Here is a 17,057-nt window from a genome sequence, read left to right as displayed (position 1 = left end):
GAGAAGTACCTTCATACTTGCACTGATTTCTGGATCAAATTAAACCAGTGTTTCCCAGAGCAGGAGAAGGCCTTCCATGTCCAGGATACAGTGTGTACAGCAGCACTGTGGAGCCCTGGCAAAGGAGCTCCATTGGGCATCAGCCAGTTTGGATGCCAGAAATACTGGTGCCAACAGGAAGGGTCAGGATTCAGCCAAGAATGGTTCCCAGTAAGGTGGGAGCAGGTGATTCTCATGCACACAGAAGGCAAGCAGAGCAGTGACAATGGACTGCACTTGGAGACAACAGCTGCACCTGTACTTATGGGATCTCTATGGTGTTCTCATAACACTTTAGAGCCAGGTCACAACTTCTCCTAGTTACTGAACCTTTTTCCAGACACTTTAGAGGGAGCTTCTAGAGGAAATGGGAGCTTCTATCTTTTATCATTTCTAAGGAGAATTTTGTTGTAAAAACTAGTAGATAGGTGGAGGCCTTAAGTGTGAAGCTCTCTATATCGTACAAAAATAAAAAATTGAATTAGTTTACATTTGGGAATAAATCCAGAAAATGCAGAAATGATCCAGAAAAGTTGTATTTTCCTTGTATAATAGAAGCTAAACTAAAAACTGGAACAATATCAAACAATTGTCTGCAAAAAAATAATGTTCTCATTTTTAACTCCCTTCTCAAATAAAATTTTAGAGAAACTGCTGCAGTTCTGCAAAGCACAGATTGAATTGTGCTTTTCCATCAGTAAATACCCATTCAGAGTTTCCAGACAGCTGAAGTGGAGCAGATTATTATCTACACAATGCTGAAGCCAATAAAGGAATTTCACACTAACTTTACCTTCCATTTGTGGAACCCGCAGTTGCTCTAGGCTTATCCCACGAGAATGGCTCAGACTTTTCCTTAAGAAGTTTGTCACTAGAAAAAGAAAAATGCCAGTAAGATATGACCAGCGACTTACATTGTATGACTATAGGACAGTCTGCTATCATTTTGTTTGGACAAGTACAAAACGGGGCTAGCCCAATACACCAGGACAGGGAGAACCAACTTTTTATGTGCTGTGGACCAGACTGCAGCTCACAGGTTACTTAGAGAGTTGTGCTGCTCTCTGGAGTGAGGAACTGATAAATCCTTTGCTCAGACAAAAGTGCCCTATAACAGATGCTCTCTGCTCCTGGGCCAGAGAGGTCTTCCTGCAAGGTCCACCAGCTGCACTTCTTTGTTGTGCCCAACTACACCCATCATTCACTCCCCAGACCTGTCAAGCTGTACGTTTCCCTCCCTGCCAATTGTTTTCTCTCCAGTTTTAGGTGGCTTAAGTAATGAGGAATCCTCTAATTTCTCTTGGAGACTGATGCACAATTAGGAGCAGCTATGTGACCCAAATGACCCTAAGCACAATGACTGCATTGTAATCAGGCTGTCTGTGCAATGACATACAAGATTTATTCATGGGCCTCAGCTGAACTATCAAGACAATTTCTATCAGACTTTACCTTTTCTCAAGCACATTAGACTTTTTTTTTTTCACCAAGATATAAAGTTGGGAAGATCTCTAGCTTTATCTTCACTGATAGGGATGGAAAGCGAACTACAATTAACTGTGTATGCTGCACAAACTCACTTGGTAGATCCAAGCTGTCTACAGAACAAAAAGAACAATCTTCACACAGCCATAAATTCAGTTTGGCAACACTGGGAACAAAAAGAGGCCTGCTAATATGGGATATATCTCAGAAACACCTCTCTTGCTCTTCCCCGGAAAGGAACTATCTCATTCTTAAAGGAAATGGGGCAAATAAATGACACCATGTAGGATGCTGTCTTCTGCTCAAAGTACACCTCAGCATAGGCCAGCCAGCAGCAGCCAGTCTGTGCTGTGCTGCTGCATGAGATACTTTCCACCCATAGCTAGGCTGCGTTCATCTGTCACTGCTTTCTCTTCAGAGGTCCCCTCAGACTTCTCATCCATTTTGCCATTATGATAATCAGACTAAATGCCCTAATATGTGGATTTAGGTGCAGCTACATTATATCATAGCTCTGTCCCTTGACATATTCACCACTTGTATCCTTCCAGTTTTCTTAGACCCTCCTCCATATTACAGAGCTTTTTGCACTTTCCCACTGCTCAGTCACCCCTGCAGACTTTCTACAAGGTGCAGAGGACCAGAACCAGTGTTAGAAGTCACCAGTGGCATAGATTAAAAGCATCCCTTGCAGGTGGAAGGAACTCCCCAGGGGTGGACAACTGAAACAGTGACAAATGTGTGAAGCAGATTCTTTAGGGACTGAGCCATAGAGGAGAATCCTTGGGGGAGGTGGAGCAGGAACAGAAAAAAATTGACATGTTTCAGCCTAGCCAACAGATGATGTTCTTGGAGAGCAGCCCAGGACCATGACTGGAGAGATCCCATCTGTTTGAGACCACTAGCAAGCATATAACATTTCTAAGCAAAAAACAGGGTTATGCCTTATGTTTAGCAATGTAGATCAGCCTTTCTGAACTTCTTACCCATCCCCATGCTGTGGCACAGTTTCCAGTGAGGAGTTCCCATTAGGAGTTTGTCTGCTATCACCATTTCTGCAAGCAAAACAGCAAAAACACTTAGGTGTGGGAACAGAATGTGAGGCACAGGAACTCCATGGCACAGTGCTTGTTGGAGGGTGATAAGGACAACGTGGGGACTGGATTGAAATAAAAACATGATCAGTTTAGGATATAGAAAGGTCTGTAAATTTTGGACTCATTTTTATCAGAAAGAACCAGGTGATGTTTGAGCTGTGGGAGGCCCACAACCTTTCATTTCAAGCTTTTCTCCCAGATTGTTAATGCTTTCATAACACACTGCTTTCTTAGAGTTCCCATGCTACAGGATTTATTGTTTCATGAATGCACTGTGTCCAAATCACATGCATCTAGGGAAATACCACCAAGAAGGATCAATCTCTCCAGGGCAGCAAGCCTCTTGCTATCGTTAGTGGAGCTTTAGGAGGATTCTGAGCCAGCAGACCTACCTGACTTCAGCATACGTGGAGATTTTCTCTGAAGTTTCCCTTAAGGTTGTGGTTGTTTGGCTCTTACTGCCTATTTCAGTGCTGCAAGAGAAAACAAGGAAAGCAGCTGCCTTTCCTGAACAAACCAGCTCCCCCTTGCAGCTGGCCAAAATTATCTTGTGCAGAAGTGTTCCTTTCAGCAAATAAACAGAATTTAAAACAAACATCACTGCTTTCAGTACATTCACTTTAGAAGTAGTCTTGTCAGAAACAACTTTGAAATTAAAAATACCAGCTACTGCCATGAATATCTACAGTCTGCCAGTGATACACAGGGGGAAAAAAATACCAACAAGGTCAATGACCAATGCAGTTTGCAGTACTGTGGAAAAACATTTTAAATTTTTTTTTAGTCCTATGCTCTGAATTCAATCAAACAAAGTTGAAGGCAACTGAAAATTATTCCACCACACATTTAGCAAGAAGGACTTAGGTAGTTCTTTTTGTCAGGTTTTGAGCACTTATATCAAACTGTCAGATTCTTTCAAGACACAGCATGGACAGAAAACCTTCGTAGATTCACACAGCTGTTTTAAAACTCTTCCATGTACAAGGCTGATAAATTGGCTTCATTTCACCTCCTAAAGGTGTGACAACAGAAGTCTCTGATTCCAAGCTGCATATGTGCTGATACAGCACCAAAAAATGCCCAAGGCATCTTGGCTGTGCTGTAACACTCACCTGGTGGGCGACACTGCTGTTGTCTTTGGTGCATTCCAGGAAGGCCCAACTGTGGGCTTTTTTAGCCCATTGGTACTGACAGAAGAAAAACAAACAAACCCCACAAGTAACAAAGCATTAAAAACAGAATATCTTTTAGTTGCTATTGTTTTAGTTGCTAAAACAAAGCAATACAGGCTGAAATGCCTCATCTATTGGACTCCCTGCTGGGCACACTAAGGACCAGAGTGGCAGAGAAGCTAATAATGCCTCTGTTTGGCTTCAAGCCACCCTTTAGAGCAAGAACAGAGAGCTTAATCCCAAATTAAATGAATCTGCTTGAAAACAGAAGAATATTTTCCCTCTTAGGACAAACATCTCCACCTCCATATGGGCCTCAGCCCCACACATCAGTGGCTTCTGACCAGTGTGGACCAGGAAAGAATATCACTGCTGCTTCTTTACATCAAAGACAGCTTATTCCCAGGTTTCTCATAGCACTGCAGGAATGCCTCAGTCTGTCTGCCACAGCTCCACAGTAGCCTGTGGTAGGGGCTGGAAGCTTGAAATGAGGCTAACTTTTACTATGAAAGCAAAGATCAATTTAAAGATAATGAAATTCTCAAACCTCCCAAGTCACACCTATCTGTTGCTATCAAGGTAGAATAATTAAATCTAAAGTCCAACAAAAGCAGAGAGCTGGCTCAGGGGACTGGAAATAATGAGATACTGAGTACTTCACGTCTAGGTGATAGGGTCAGTTCACACAGCCAAGTCTGCTAGTACAAGAAAATCATTACTATCTGATGGCTTGTTGATGGGTAGGTGAGCTTATCTAAACCTGTCCTGACTCTTCTGTGTGTTGTCCCTCCAGAACCGCTGTCAGGCTTGTTCCTGTGGCATATGAGCACCTCATGAAGACAAGGCCAACTGCTGTGGTGTGTGATCAGGAGAGGGGCTCAGTGGCAAGTTTATATCATGCAACACACTATAGCTTATGCTACTCATTTTTCCTTTTCAATTGTTCTCTTTCTGCAAAAAAGAGGCAACAAGGGTTTCATGAGAAGTCTTCTGAAAAACCTCCATCCCTGCTACCTTCCAGCTAAATGGAAAGATGGAAAGTCATGGTACCCAAAATCAAAGACAATCTCCACACTTCTCCAAAATGAGGTCAATACCTGTTGTCATCTACTGTAAACTTGCACGAATCAGACACAGTCGGATTCCTCCTCTGCTGTCCTTCTTCTTCTATCTCAATTCTTCCAGAAGAGAGGGGAGATGGAAGTGAAAAATATTACATATATCACAATTTCCCATTTTCCACTGCTAATCCAGGCAGTTTACTTTAGCTTTCCCTTAAGCTATGTTTTCTCTGTTTCCCTCAGAGGTATATTTTTCCTGTCCTCTGTGCTCTGTGCTTCTATTGGTGAGCATCTCAAATGACTGAATGAAGTAAGACCTGAAGCCAAAATCAGTGGTACTTTTTGTGTCACAGTCACCTTACAAATGTCATCAGGCAAATGTTTAAGTTCCAGAAAATGGCCTAGATATCATTTCTTTATGGTACCAAGTGCTTCAGAAACTGAACACCTGAAGAATATTGGCACTGCTGATTGGAAGAAGAAAGGCAGAGAATGAATCAATACAATCCCTCCTCACTTCAGGTTGCCCACAAACCAAAGTATCATCACATATTTTCATCGTTCAGAACAACGTGAACTCTCAAAATTCCTGAGCATTCTTTTTACAGATTCTTTTTACTGTCCCTCCCCTGCTTTAAAACACATTGGCATCTCCCATCCCAGCACTTAACAGCAACTCTGGCGTAGCACAAACACCCAGCCCCAGCAGTATTGCTAGAGCAGGGGTCAGTGACCTACCTCTTGGCAAACAAGGGTGGGAACTCTTGTGTTGGGCTTCTGTAAAGGAAGCATAAAGGCAATGGTTAGAAGTTTGAAGGAAAAGACACACCTTAGGCAAGAGCAGTTCCCAAGTGGTCACTGATCCATATGGTGCAAAGCATTAAGCACCAATTGGGCAGAGCTGACAGTGAGTGGATGCACAAATTACAGAACAGAGTAAATAAAAATAGGAAGAGCAACAATTTGTAACAGATAAAGTGTGTAAGTTTCCCCAAAGTGTCTTCATGATTTTACACCTTCCTGATTCTGCTTTTCTCCCTCCATGTAGGCCTGCCTCTTTCCACACCACACAATACTTGATGCACCATAAAAAATAGCAGGCAGTTCAAACTCCCTCAGTGTCCTTATAAATCCTATCCAGGCACTCCTCCCATTCTCAGCGCAGTCACATGCATCTGGCACATCCCCTCCCTGCTTCCTCCCACACTACCAACCTCCTGGTGCCTCGTTCCATCACACAGAGTTAGGTCAGGAGGATGAGGATTTACAGTGAAAGCAAGCTGCAAAAAAAAGTCACTAGCACAGTTCCTCAGAGATCAGAGGCCTTGGAAATCTGTTTATTTCCTCCCAGGAAAGAGAAGGATAACAGAGCCTTGAACGGCAGCTCTCAGACATATTCATGCTATTGTTACATACCCACACATTAGTAAGGCAAATCAAAAAGGTGATCCAATTTGGATGCAGTTTCTACTCATGGGCTGTATTTGCTCTAATCTCCCCCTACCATGCAAGTATTTCCTGCAGTGAAACTAGAGACACCAGGATTAGAAAGTGACTGACAATCTGGGCCTTAAATGTGTAGAGACTATCACAGTTTTTCTCCTGCTGAAATTTTATTCTTATCAGTAGGGGAGTCTTCTCAAGATTCCTAGATTTCCCCAGTTCTGCAGAAAGTTTCAAATAACATTGCAGTTTCTAGAAAGAGAGCAACAAAGTTTTCTCCACTTATCTGGAAGATCACCAACATCTTCGGTGAGTCTTTAGATCAGACTGCCACCCTTATCAGACCATTGCCAGTAGTCTCTTTCCTGCCTCTCGTCCCATATTTCCATGAGGAGAACTCACCCACTGCTTTTCTTGGCTGCTGAGAGGACATAAGCACGCTCCCTGCTGGCAGTGCGCCTCAGGACACTGTTGGCCGCCTCTGTCCTGGAAGTGAAGGAAAAGGTCACATTCTGCTCGTGCTTTTAGGGGCTGCTGGGTGCAGCCTTAAGAGGCAATAGACAAACTGCACAGTGGAGACTTGTCCCAAACCTGGCACAACTCCCATGGCTCTGAAAATCTCCTGAAACCCAGCCAGGGCGAAAAGAAGAAACAGTATCTACACTTTTTCTCTTAGCATCAATGTTTCTCTACACATTGGGCCATAGCACTTTATCACAGATGTAACACATCAGGCAAAAAAAAATTCCTTCTCCTTCTCAAGATCTGGTCTGTTTTGATGTTACATGCTGAGGGACAAAAATGGGATACCAGCTTTGTGGCTGACAGGCTATGTAGACTGCACATGTTAATGAAAACACCAGTACCACCAAATGTATCAAAGGGGAAAGTCCAAAATGAAAGGATTTTAATTGGTTTATCACCACTGGTCACATTACCAAGTTTCACTATAAAAGTCTTTATCTGAGAAAAAGCATTTTGAGAAACAAAACAAAACAAAGACAGATCTGCCACAGGAACAAAACATACCCTACTCCTGGTGTGAGAACAAGACTCTCCTTCAGATCTGGACTTAGATACGAGTCCCCAGGTGGCCCGGTCTCAAAGACACACGTGTAGGCAGCAGGAACAGGACTCCTCCCTTTACTTCCAGGCTGTTTGTGCATCCCTATCGTTTCACATAGGCACCATGGAGCTGATGGATTCCACAACCCATTTCCAGCTACCAAATTAATTGGGGTATGCTGTCAGGTTGAATCACGTCAGGCTTTTAATTATATTTTGTTGAGAGTGCAGTCGCCTGTGGGCATTGATGTGCTCTCTGTAGAAATATCTGCTTATTATTTTATTGCAATCAGCCCTAATGGCTTAGCTATAATCATCATTGAACTGACCCTCCCATTAAAGAACAGTTAATCTGAAGTAAGTTCACTTGTCTCTGCCCCTTGCAAGAAAGAGGTGGTTACCTGGAAGGCATACCTCTTTTTATGTTCATCTGGACTAAAAGGCACATCCTCCTCACCCAAGTCCACTGATTTTGGTTTGACATTATAGGGAGCTCTGAAATAGGAAAGGAAGAGGAGAGCCAGAGTAAGGAAACTGCCTGTGTAGAATGTTGCAACACAAGAAAAAACATAACAAAATGAAACAAAACAACAATGCTCTAAGGGCAAGGTATGTGGAAACAGGTTCAGGCCCTGGAAATGTTGCATATGAGTGGGAGGACACTTGTATTTTTCAGCTGGATTAGGGAACACGTGCTCATAGGATTTTGTTTTATTAGTGGAGGGGTTTTAAGACTAGAGGGTTTTAAGACTACAGGTTGATAAATGCTCAGCTGCATTTCAGGGTACAGTCACAGTCCCTGATGTTAAATGTTACGAATGAAATGTCATGAGTGCTGTTCTGCCATGAGCCTCCTCCTTTCCTCTGGTTTCATAAAAGCCAGCAATGCTGCAAACCTAGTCCCAAGGTTGCATCCTCCACTTTCTGCCTTAATTACTACCAAGTGGTAAAATTTGCTCCATGCAGAGGCCATTACCAGGTCAAGGAACACCTTACAGCCCACACAGGCCTGGAGGTAACACTGGAAAATGCTTAAGTTTCCAGTGATAGCTCTCTACACAGCACTCAGATGATGAAGCCATGCCTGACTGAGCACCTATGTGTGGGTGGCTTTGCTGCTGAACCTGTACATGGGCACAAAGGCACTGCTCCTCTTTGCACACTCACAATTTCTTGTAATCCTCAGTAGTCATCCTGTAGCCAGAAGAATGGCATGAACTGGGTCCCTTCACGGCAGTGCTGCAGGCGGCACAAATCACAATGGTTAACATGACCCTCCTGAGCTCTCATCCTCTTTCACCCTCTCCCCATGCACCACAAGATGAAGAAAAACAGAGTGATCCTAAGTATCCACCCTCTGAATTTAGGGCAGAATTCTTTCCATGGTCTTGGATTAGGATTTGAAGTCTATTTTGATTTTCCAGGACCAGTGAGTCGTCAAAGCCAGTAAGGGTACACTGTTCTGTGAGATGATGCTACTGTATCCCAGGATTAGCAAGGGAGAAGGAGGAAAGACACTTTGCAGCATCATTCTTCTCCCCAGCTGAAACAAAATGGGGGAAAAGGGGAATTCAAAAAGTTTCATCTGACATGCAACAAACATCTGTCCAGATTAGGTCATGCTTAGATCCTTCTACACTTAAACATAAGAGCCTCTCAAGAAACAGGTTCAAAAAAAAACCCAAACCTTAAAAACATCAAAATGAATGTCACAGCCTTGAAAGGCCTCCTTGTGATTTATACCCCACCCAAAACCTATTTGCCAAATTAAAACCAAATCTATGAGTAGTTTCACAGTCAACTGCTATTCTATGCTTTGGTGAGGAAAATACAGAGTTTGATGTCTTTTTTCCATGTTCTGAGTAGAGCTGCTAAATAAAAGCCCTGTCTTTCAGCATTATATATAGATTTAAAGAAGCTCACCGGAAGCCCACGAGTATCAGCCAAAGTAAAAGGATCACTCAAAATATATACAGTATGTAGAAGTTCATTTTCATTAACAATTGGAAGATATACATACTTTTTCTGTGCCGTCTTAGAAGATGGAGAATTTGGCACGGAAGGAGTCTTATCAATGGTTTTTGTGAACACTCCCCTGGTGAGAAAAGAGACACACTAAAATTGTTTTTCAGGGAAGAGTTTGGAGCTAAGATTAGGAGACATGCAGCCATTCTTAGGCCTAATAGCATCTATATGTTCTGTCAGCTCATGATACCAAAAATTGTAAGATGCTTTCCTGGGAGAGTAATCCTGAGAAAAGTTCCATCTTCCTACTCTGTGGCCTTACACAACACAGTAACATCAGCTTTCACACAACTTGAGTGTGTGTGCATCACAGGACTTGCCAACCTGGTTAGGATAAATGGGGCATTAGGGTCTCTGCATACAACAAGCTACACGTCACAGGAAGCTGAAGTGCACAAGTCCCATCAGTAGTGATGTTCTGATCCTGATAAAGATTACAGAAAATTTTTGCAGCATGATCATCTTCCCATGTGTGATCATTATCCCATACAGAAGAGATCTGATTTTCCGTTAACATCACCATCAAATTATCTGTTAACAAAACATCCAGGACTATCTCTTTATCACAGAACACTCATCTGAGCATTACAGTGTTCCTAACTGGCAGAAGAAACCAAGAGATCATAGTATTTTTCATGTTTGCTGCTCCTGATATAGTTCTCCTCTTCCTCCACCCAAGTGCTTCTTGCTGCTCTGTATACCAACCTGATGAGGTAACCGGATTGAGGCTTGGAGGCAGGAGATCTGTGCAAAGAACAGACATCAGTGAATTAAAAAACATCTGGAAAAGCAGCACCAGTATAAAAGAGAAATGCCCTCATTGCTGTCAAGCCAAAATCTAGCCAAATGGACCTTGGGTGATAACTTTGTTACTACACCAAACTGACCCTGGAAGGATTCTTTAAAAAAAATAAATAACCTTCAGAACAAGATCTAAGAAAGAGAGCTAAAGGATGACATTTCAGAATTAGCCAGTTAAAGTTATTCATACTGACAGTTTTCTGGCTCAAAATGAAGTCCTCAAATTGATGTCACAGATGGAGAAAAACAAAGTACAGATTCTAGCTGCTTTATCACAGGAAAGACATCAGCTTCACACTAACTTCTCTGTCTGTCTGTCCTCAGAAGCTGGGTGGAGCATACTTCCAGGGGAGCTAAAGTAAAGGGCCACCAACAGGCAGTGATTTGGCCCTTTCATCAGGACAGAAAGAAGTGTTTCTAAAACTTGATTCAAGCTGACTTGAAAAAGTCTACCTGCGATCAAGGTGGGGACCAAGATGAGCCTCAAGGACCTAGTTCTATCAAATAGGGCATTAACAGGTTCCTTCCATCCCTGCCCAAATGCAACCCCCCTTCTTTTCCTGCCTGTCCACATGCCCTCAGGATAATACAGCTGTAAGGTAGCTCAGCAGGTCTCTGGTCTAACCCGCTCCAAGCAGGTTCAGCAATAAGGTCAGAGCTTAGCAGGAAGGCAAGTTTACACTGCACATCACCACATGCTTAAAGTGACTGCCAAGCTCAAATTTATCCCATTGCCTTCAGACACAGAAATGCAAACTCACTGCAGGCTTAGCTTAGCTCTGGAGCTCTCTGGATGGGCACCTAAAGGATGTTGAATGCTAAACATAGCCCCAAGCTCCTCTTTCTGCAGTGTCCTCAGAGCGGGCACCAGCAGTCTGTAGCCCATCTCAGTCCCATTGCCTAGTGGCTCCCTATGCACTGAACTTTAATTGAAAGCTTCTGGCACAGCAAAAGGGCAGTGCTATAAGCTCCTGCGTTCCTTGAAATCCTCATGATCTATACCTGAAGCAAATTCAGTTTCATTACAGAGCTTCTCTTGCTCTGAGGAACCTTCAGGCTCATAGCATACAGATGTTGATCCAGAACAGGAGTAGATGTGCACCATTAAGCTTTGGGATCATGGCCTTGAAAGCATCCAATCCTCTGCAGTGAAGTTATTGATCCATCCAGTCTCACATCTCTCCATCTAGACTTTGCAGGACCTAAGCTATGCACTGTACAAGGTGATGGTTGGTGAGACATCAACCAATGTACAATGAACAATGTAGGCTCTTCTCACTAACTGTATTTTTTCAACACAATCATAGAAGTGAGGGGGTTAGAGTAAGAAGAACAGGTGAAAACATGCACTGATGCACTGAGATAAAAAGGAAGCAATGGGATGGGTCCCCCAAATTACCTCTCAGTCTGAAGAGCAGTAGGTGCTGAGGTTGTGGATCCCCCACCAGTTCGCCCAGACCTGAGTACAGAAGAAACGACCACATAGTGAACTCCTGTTCTTGCTGAACTACCTCGTCAAATGTGGCAATTGTTCTTTCTGAGAGAGCTGCCAAGAGAAAGCTGTATGGAGCTTGATTTTACTTCTAACTGAAGAGATCCTGGTGCAGATTGTTGCCATCCCTGGTGCAGGGATGGCTGCATGTCCCATTAGCTGCAGGAGGAGATGCAGACCTGACTGTTTTACATCACTTTAAAACCTCCTCCTGTCAAGGTCTGTCTTTTTGCTCGTCACTTCAGAGATGGTGAAACAAAATCTGGCCTCAGAAACTTTGAGTTCTCCTGAGACATCAAATCTGCATGTGCAGATTTGATTCACAGCTCCCAGCAAATCCCATTTCTCAGTGCTTCTCCTCCAGTCTCTGCCAAAATGAAACAGGAGCACTGCTTCCTTGGGCAGTGCCATTTCCTGGTATCACAGGAACCCCACGACAAGCCAGTTCAATGTGCATTTCTCCTACAAGCTAGAGCTCTCAAGGGATGCTGATGAAGGAAAGGGAGAAGGAAAGCATTCCTTAGTGACAGCACTTACAGCGGGCTGCTCTTCTTTTCATCCTCGGAGTCCGAATTCTGGTGGTGAATCCAGCTCTTATCTCCCTTCAGGGTGGTGCGAACCTTCATCTGCTTAATGATCCTCCTGCGGTCTTCATCTGTAGGTGTAATCACACGATCTAGGAGAGGCAGAGGGAAAGGAAGGAGAGAGCAGAAGGGCTGTTGAGAAGGAGCAAAACTTCAGTGTCAGCACGTGAGCTGCTGGCAAACCTTAGCAGAGAGCATGGGGTCCCCTATCAGAGATGCAAACACTTATGAGTCTTTTGCTACTTCCTATGAAAGATAAAAACAAGCTGTCATCCAAAATTCAGATCAATTTACCCCAGCTCCACTGATGTGTCACCTCTTCTAAAGAGACTCTTACGGCTTTTTTCTCCTTCTTTCTGGGGACTGTTTAACATTAATGAGTTATTTTCTTCCAGGGAAACCAAAGACATTCAGTGGGTGGTCTAATCACATATTTACAAGGCAGTGCATTTCCTCTGGCATTTCCCATCAGATCAGCTCTAGCAAAGAGCTTTTTTTTGGTTTATGGGAGAGAATGATAAGTCTGGAGCATGAAACTGAGCCAATGGCTGGGGGACAAGCCATAAAACACATAAATCCAGCTTTCTCTGGTGTCTTGTCAGAGAATGGCAGGGATGCCTCTTAGTAAATTAAAAAACAAAACAAAACAAAACAAAAAACACAACCAAAACAACAACAACAACAAACAAACACAACAGTAATGACAACAACAAGGAATGCATTTTAACTGGGAAATTCCCCATCCAGCACTTTCTTCTGAGGAAAAGCAGTTTTTCCATAGGGAAATTATAGATACCAGATAAGAAAATTCATTTTCTGTGTATTTCTGGTTATCTTTCATCCTTTGCCATTTTGGAAATGACTGCTAAGTGTTGAAAACATCAGGCCTGCTCTCCTCATAGAGCTTGGACCAATGCATCTCAGGTATTTAGAGACAGTTGTTGCAGCTTTACAACCAAATTCATATCAGCCAAGACAAGGACACTGCTTGTCTACACTCTTAGCCTTAGACAAACATGAAATAATTTAGTTTAGCTACCAAGAAAGAAGGGTCAGCTAGGTCTCAGGATCCTGTGCTCACGGTAGGCTAAAAGGCTGCACAGAAATGGTTATCACTGGTCAGTTGACATGCAGTAAATTGTTTAATCATTGGTACACGATCACGTGCTTCAAAGCTGTTATGCCATAGAGATGCAGTGGTGGATTTTTTTTGGAGAAGCATTTATGTCAGAATTCTATTAAGGAAAACCAGTTATACCAACAGTAATATAACTGTTATATAACAGATATATATATAAATATGGAATTTCTCATGTGGAATTAGCAGGAGCAAAGACACTGATAAACAGAGCCATACCCAACAGTGTGGGGACCAGCAGTAACACTCTTCACGCTGAACACCTGGAAAAGGAAGGACTGCTTTTCTTAGTACTGCAATTTCAAAATCCACTGTACCATGGAAATAAACAAGGCCCTTCCACTCTTCTATTCTGTTCCAGGTTATCTGTGGATTTGGAACTGTCATCCCTCTCTACTGATATCTAAAAGTCCAGTAACTATTTGTCACTTAAAAAGTAAATCTCAAGATCTGCTGCAGATTTCTGTGGCCTGAGCATGATCCTAAGTGAAAACAGCTTCTGTAAGTATTTTTCATGCTTCTTTGATAAGATATTATTAGGAATGTATTACTAATATAGCAGAGGACAGATTCCCAACAGCTTGAGATGGAAAGGAATTACCTTTGCTGACACCCAGGGACATCATGGTTCTCAGAAGTGCCTTCCCCCTTCAGTTACTGTTTGAAGACAACAGGCCTCTGGAAGAAATGAAAAGGGAGAACGGCAGATTAGTAGTTCTCATATAAACAGTTTCAGAGTCATGCAGAAGAGGGAGCATCACAGCAGTGTCACAGCCACAGCGCCTGGAGTATGGAAAGATCATGACACACATATCAGAGTTGCAATTTCTCCTCATGCCATGCACCTTCAGCATCAAGGATGGAGAAAAAAATCCAGTGGATGTGTACTTCATACCAGTGAGTGGAAAGACTGCTAATGATAAATGCATCCTTCCTGGTCTGGGAGGAAAAGAGAGGAGGAGACCTTAGCAAAGGTGACCTAAGGAGATTAAGGCAGAACAGCTCTTCTGGAATCTGTTTAAGTAAGAGAAGCTGAGGATGCTTGGGTGAATCATGGCATTTTCACTAAGCAGGAGTACAATAAAAGGGCTCTTTCAGTTGGCAGACATGTTCCATCATTCTCTATAAAATATAGCAGGGAGAATGTCTTACTCTTTGTCTTAAAAGAGAAAGTTCTTGCTTCCATTGGCAATTGAGTTCCTCCTTGAAGTGCCCACAGCAAAGCAGCAAGGAGAAACTCCTGGATGTACAACCTTGGAGATGCTTTTTAACATTTGCAAACAAACAAGCAAATGAAAGAAAGCAAAACCAAAACAAAAACAAACAAAAACCAAAACAAACAAACAAAAAAACCCCAAAACACAGCCCCCAAATGGATCCACAGGGTTTGAGCAGAACCCAGGTTAGTTCAGCAGCTGACTGCTTTCAAATAATTAAATAAATAAGCACAATAAAATCAGAAATGTCTCCTTTCTTTACCCTTTAAAGTTTCTCCTTTCCCCCATTTGTTCCTTGCCAAAACTATCTGCTGAACCTGGATTCTTAAGTGACTATACTATTCATTAAGAGAAATGCCCAACCCTATTTGGGAGCCTGTGAATCTAAAATTAGGTTGTTATTATCTGCTGGTGGGCTTGTCTCTGCAGTACTGCTGCAAAGCCACACGCCCATCAGGAATGCCGAGCGCTGATCTCATAGCGTTGCTTCTTGGCAGTGCCTCCTCCATCCTCTTGTCTCAGCTGAGATCTGCCTCGGCTCCCTGCATATCCACCCTTTATCCAGTTTGCTCTCAGATGGAAAACAAGCCCTCTATTACCCCTAGGCTCCCTCTCCCTTTTGCAAACACTCCCAAACATTAATTCAGCTTCCACCAGGAGCTGACGGCCCACCTCTTTTCTTATCCTTCCCAGATCCCCCTTCCCACGCAAAATTTAATTGTCCCTGCTATTTAGAGAAAAAATATTATCTAGGACAACACTGTTGTTTTCATGAAGAGCCTCTAAATACTCAGGTATCTTTCCACCAAAGGCAAGAGGCCTGACTGCAGTCTGTAGGAGCACAGCCAAAGGACGCATTACCTTGCAACCCTAGGTTAAAAAACTCACAGCATCCTGGTCCTGCACCTAGAGAAGTTACATGGCTTCACCACCTACCAAATCCGAGAAAGATGGATTTCAACCACAGCTACCTTGCTAACTGCAATTCAGAGGTGCTCCTATGCATTTGGTGCCCTCTTCTACTTACTAAATTTCTTATTTCAGGACAAGATCAAGTTGAAGGAAGTAAAGGAGAAGAAACAGTGGAAAAGAACAGCCCCAAGAGCTTGAGACAGTCCTAATCCAGGGCAAATAAGTGGCAGAAGTAGGCATGTGCTACGTGTTGCAATAGAATGAGGCTTTTGGAAGCTGGTTCCTGTCTAGCAGCACAACTCAGAGGGAATTAGCCACCCAGTACAGATCTTTTAGAAGAATAAGCAGAGGTTTAGGAACACACAGGGAAGATTCCCAGGAAGATGCACAGTGAGGGATGGAGCTCATGGGGATGCTGAGCCCTGCTCCTGGACAAGCAACAAAGCTCTGCAAGAAACATCATCTCAGTTTATTGCTTGAACAGCAGCTTCATTTCTTACTCACACAAATCCCCTAGCTTAACAAATACACCCAAAACCAAAGGGAAGCCACAAAAAGTGGCACTCAGCATGCATATAAATACACGTGCCAGAAACTACATGTTGGCCAAGATTGGCCAAGCCTTTTCCTCTGGCGCTGCGTTCCCTCTTCCTGGCTCACATCACCTTGGGAAGGATCACAGTAAATGCTGACATAACTCCACTGATATTTCTGGCTTGACAAACAGATGTTGGAACACGTCGCTGGTGCTCACCTGGCTTGGCTTTGGGGGACTGGCAGTGTTTTCTGCCAGCCTGCTTTTTCCACCTATGATTCATGTAATGGCAGCAGCAGCTCAGCCATCCCAGTGCTGTGAGCCATCGGGAGGCTCTGTGCTGGTTAATGGGCAGAAAGGTTTGGAGTTAGAGCCTGACTGCTCCACAGTGAGGATTCTTCACAAATGCCCTAACAAAAGGAGACCAGAGTCAATCTTGCAGCAAAGCTTCTGTGACAGGCACAGAGTGGTGAAAAGGTCCTTCTGTGAGAGCTGGAGGAGACAGTTTTCCACGTCCTTTAATATAGTTTTGTCTTTTTCATTCACAAAGTGACTATTTTTTACCTTTCACCCAGGGATCAAAGCAATACAGACTAAATAACATCACTAGAAGCTGAAAGAATGCAGCAAGAACAGAGCAGTTCAAGTACTCTATTTCTTGCTCCCATTCTTCACCACCTGCAGTCAGCTCCTGCTGGAGGTGTGACAGTGAGCTCTGTAAACCTTATGACGATCAGCGCAGTCCTTACACTCGGCAACGAGAGCACTGAAAGACAAATCAGCAAAGGTTATATCGTGGCTCCTGCAGTTAGAATAACTCAACATTTCCTACATGAGAAAGGAAAGCTCGTTTTCTTGTTTTAATGCCCGCTGGCACCTGGCAGACAAACTAATGTCTACAGATGCTAAGACAGAAGCTGTGCTGAAGAAACGGGAACAAGAGAGCTAGATGGGGTCCAACAACCCAAACCAAAAAATAAAAAAGGCAGAT

General features: G+C 43.2%; 1 protein-coding gene across 1 annotated transcript in view; it reads right to left on the bottom strand.

Moving 5' to 3' along the window:
• The window catches only part of ZNF185 (zinc finger protein 185 with LIM domain), a gene marked incomplete at both ends in the record, with an annotated part of 29,549 nt that extends 15,521 nt beyond the window's left edge, over positions 1 to 14,028 (bottom strand). The window contains 14 exons of the mRNA XM_079541865.1: positions 833 to 910; positions 2,511 to 2,579; positions 3,014 to 3,094; positions 3,734 to 3,808; positions 4,891 to 4,971; positions 5,593 to 5,631; positions 6,700 to 6,783; positions 7,777 to 7,857; positions 8,530 to 8,601; positions 9,383 to 9,457; positions 10,093 to 10,131; positions 11,588 to 11,647; positions 12,218 to 12,356; positions 14,004 to 14,028. Of these exons, the coding sequence (XP_079397991.1) occupies positions 833 to 910; positions 2,511 to 2,579; positions 3,014 to 3,094; positions 3,734 to 3,808; positions 4,891 to 4,971; positions 5,593 to 5,631; positions 6,700 to 6,783; positions 7,777 to 7,857; positions 8,530 to 8,601; positions 9,383 to 9,457; positions 10,093 to 10,131; positions 11,588 to 11,647; positions 12,218 to 12,356; positions 14,004 to 14,028 (998 nt within the window). The remainder of the gene's footprint in view (positions 1 to 832; positions 911 to 2,510; positions 2,580 to 3,013; positions 3,095 to 3,733; positions 3,809 to 4,890; positions 4,972 to 5,592; positions 5,632 to 6,699; positions 6,784 to 7,776; positions 7,858 to 8,529; positions 8,602 to 9,382; positions 9,458 to 10,092; positions 10,132 to 11,587; positions 11,648 to 12,217; positions 12,357 to 14,003) is intronic.
• Positions 14,029 to 17,057: the final 3,029 nt, after the last annotated feature.

Source organism: Tetrao urogallus, assembly GCF_951394365.1.
Source record: "Tetrao urogallus genome assembly, chromosome: 13".
In the NCBI taxonomy this organism is placed as follows: domain Eukaryota; kingdom Metazoa; phylum Chordata; class Aves; order Galliformes; family Phasianidae; genus Tetrao; species Tetrao urogallus.
Note: the sequence above shows the minus strand (reverse complement) of the source record. Positions and strands in the feature narration are given on the sequence as shown.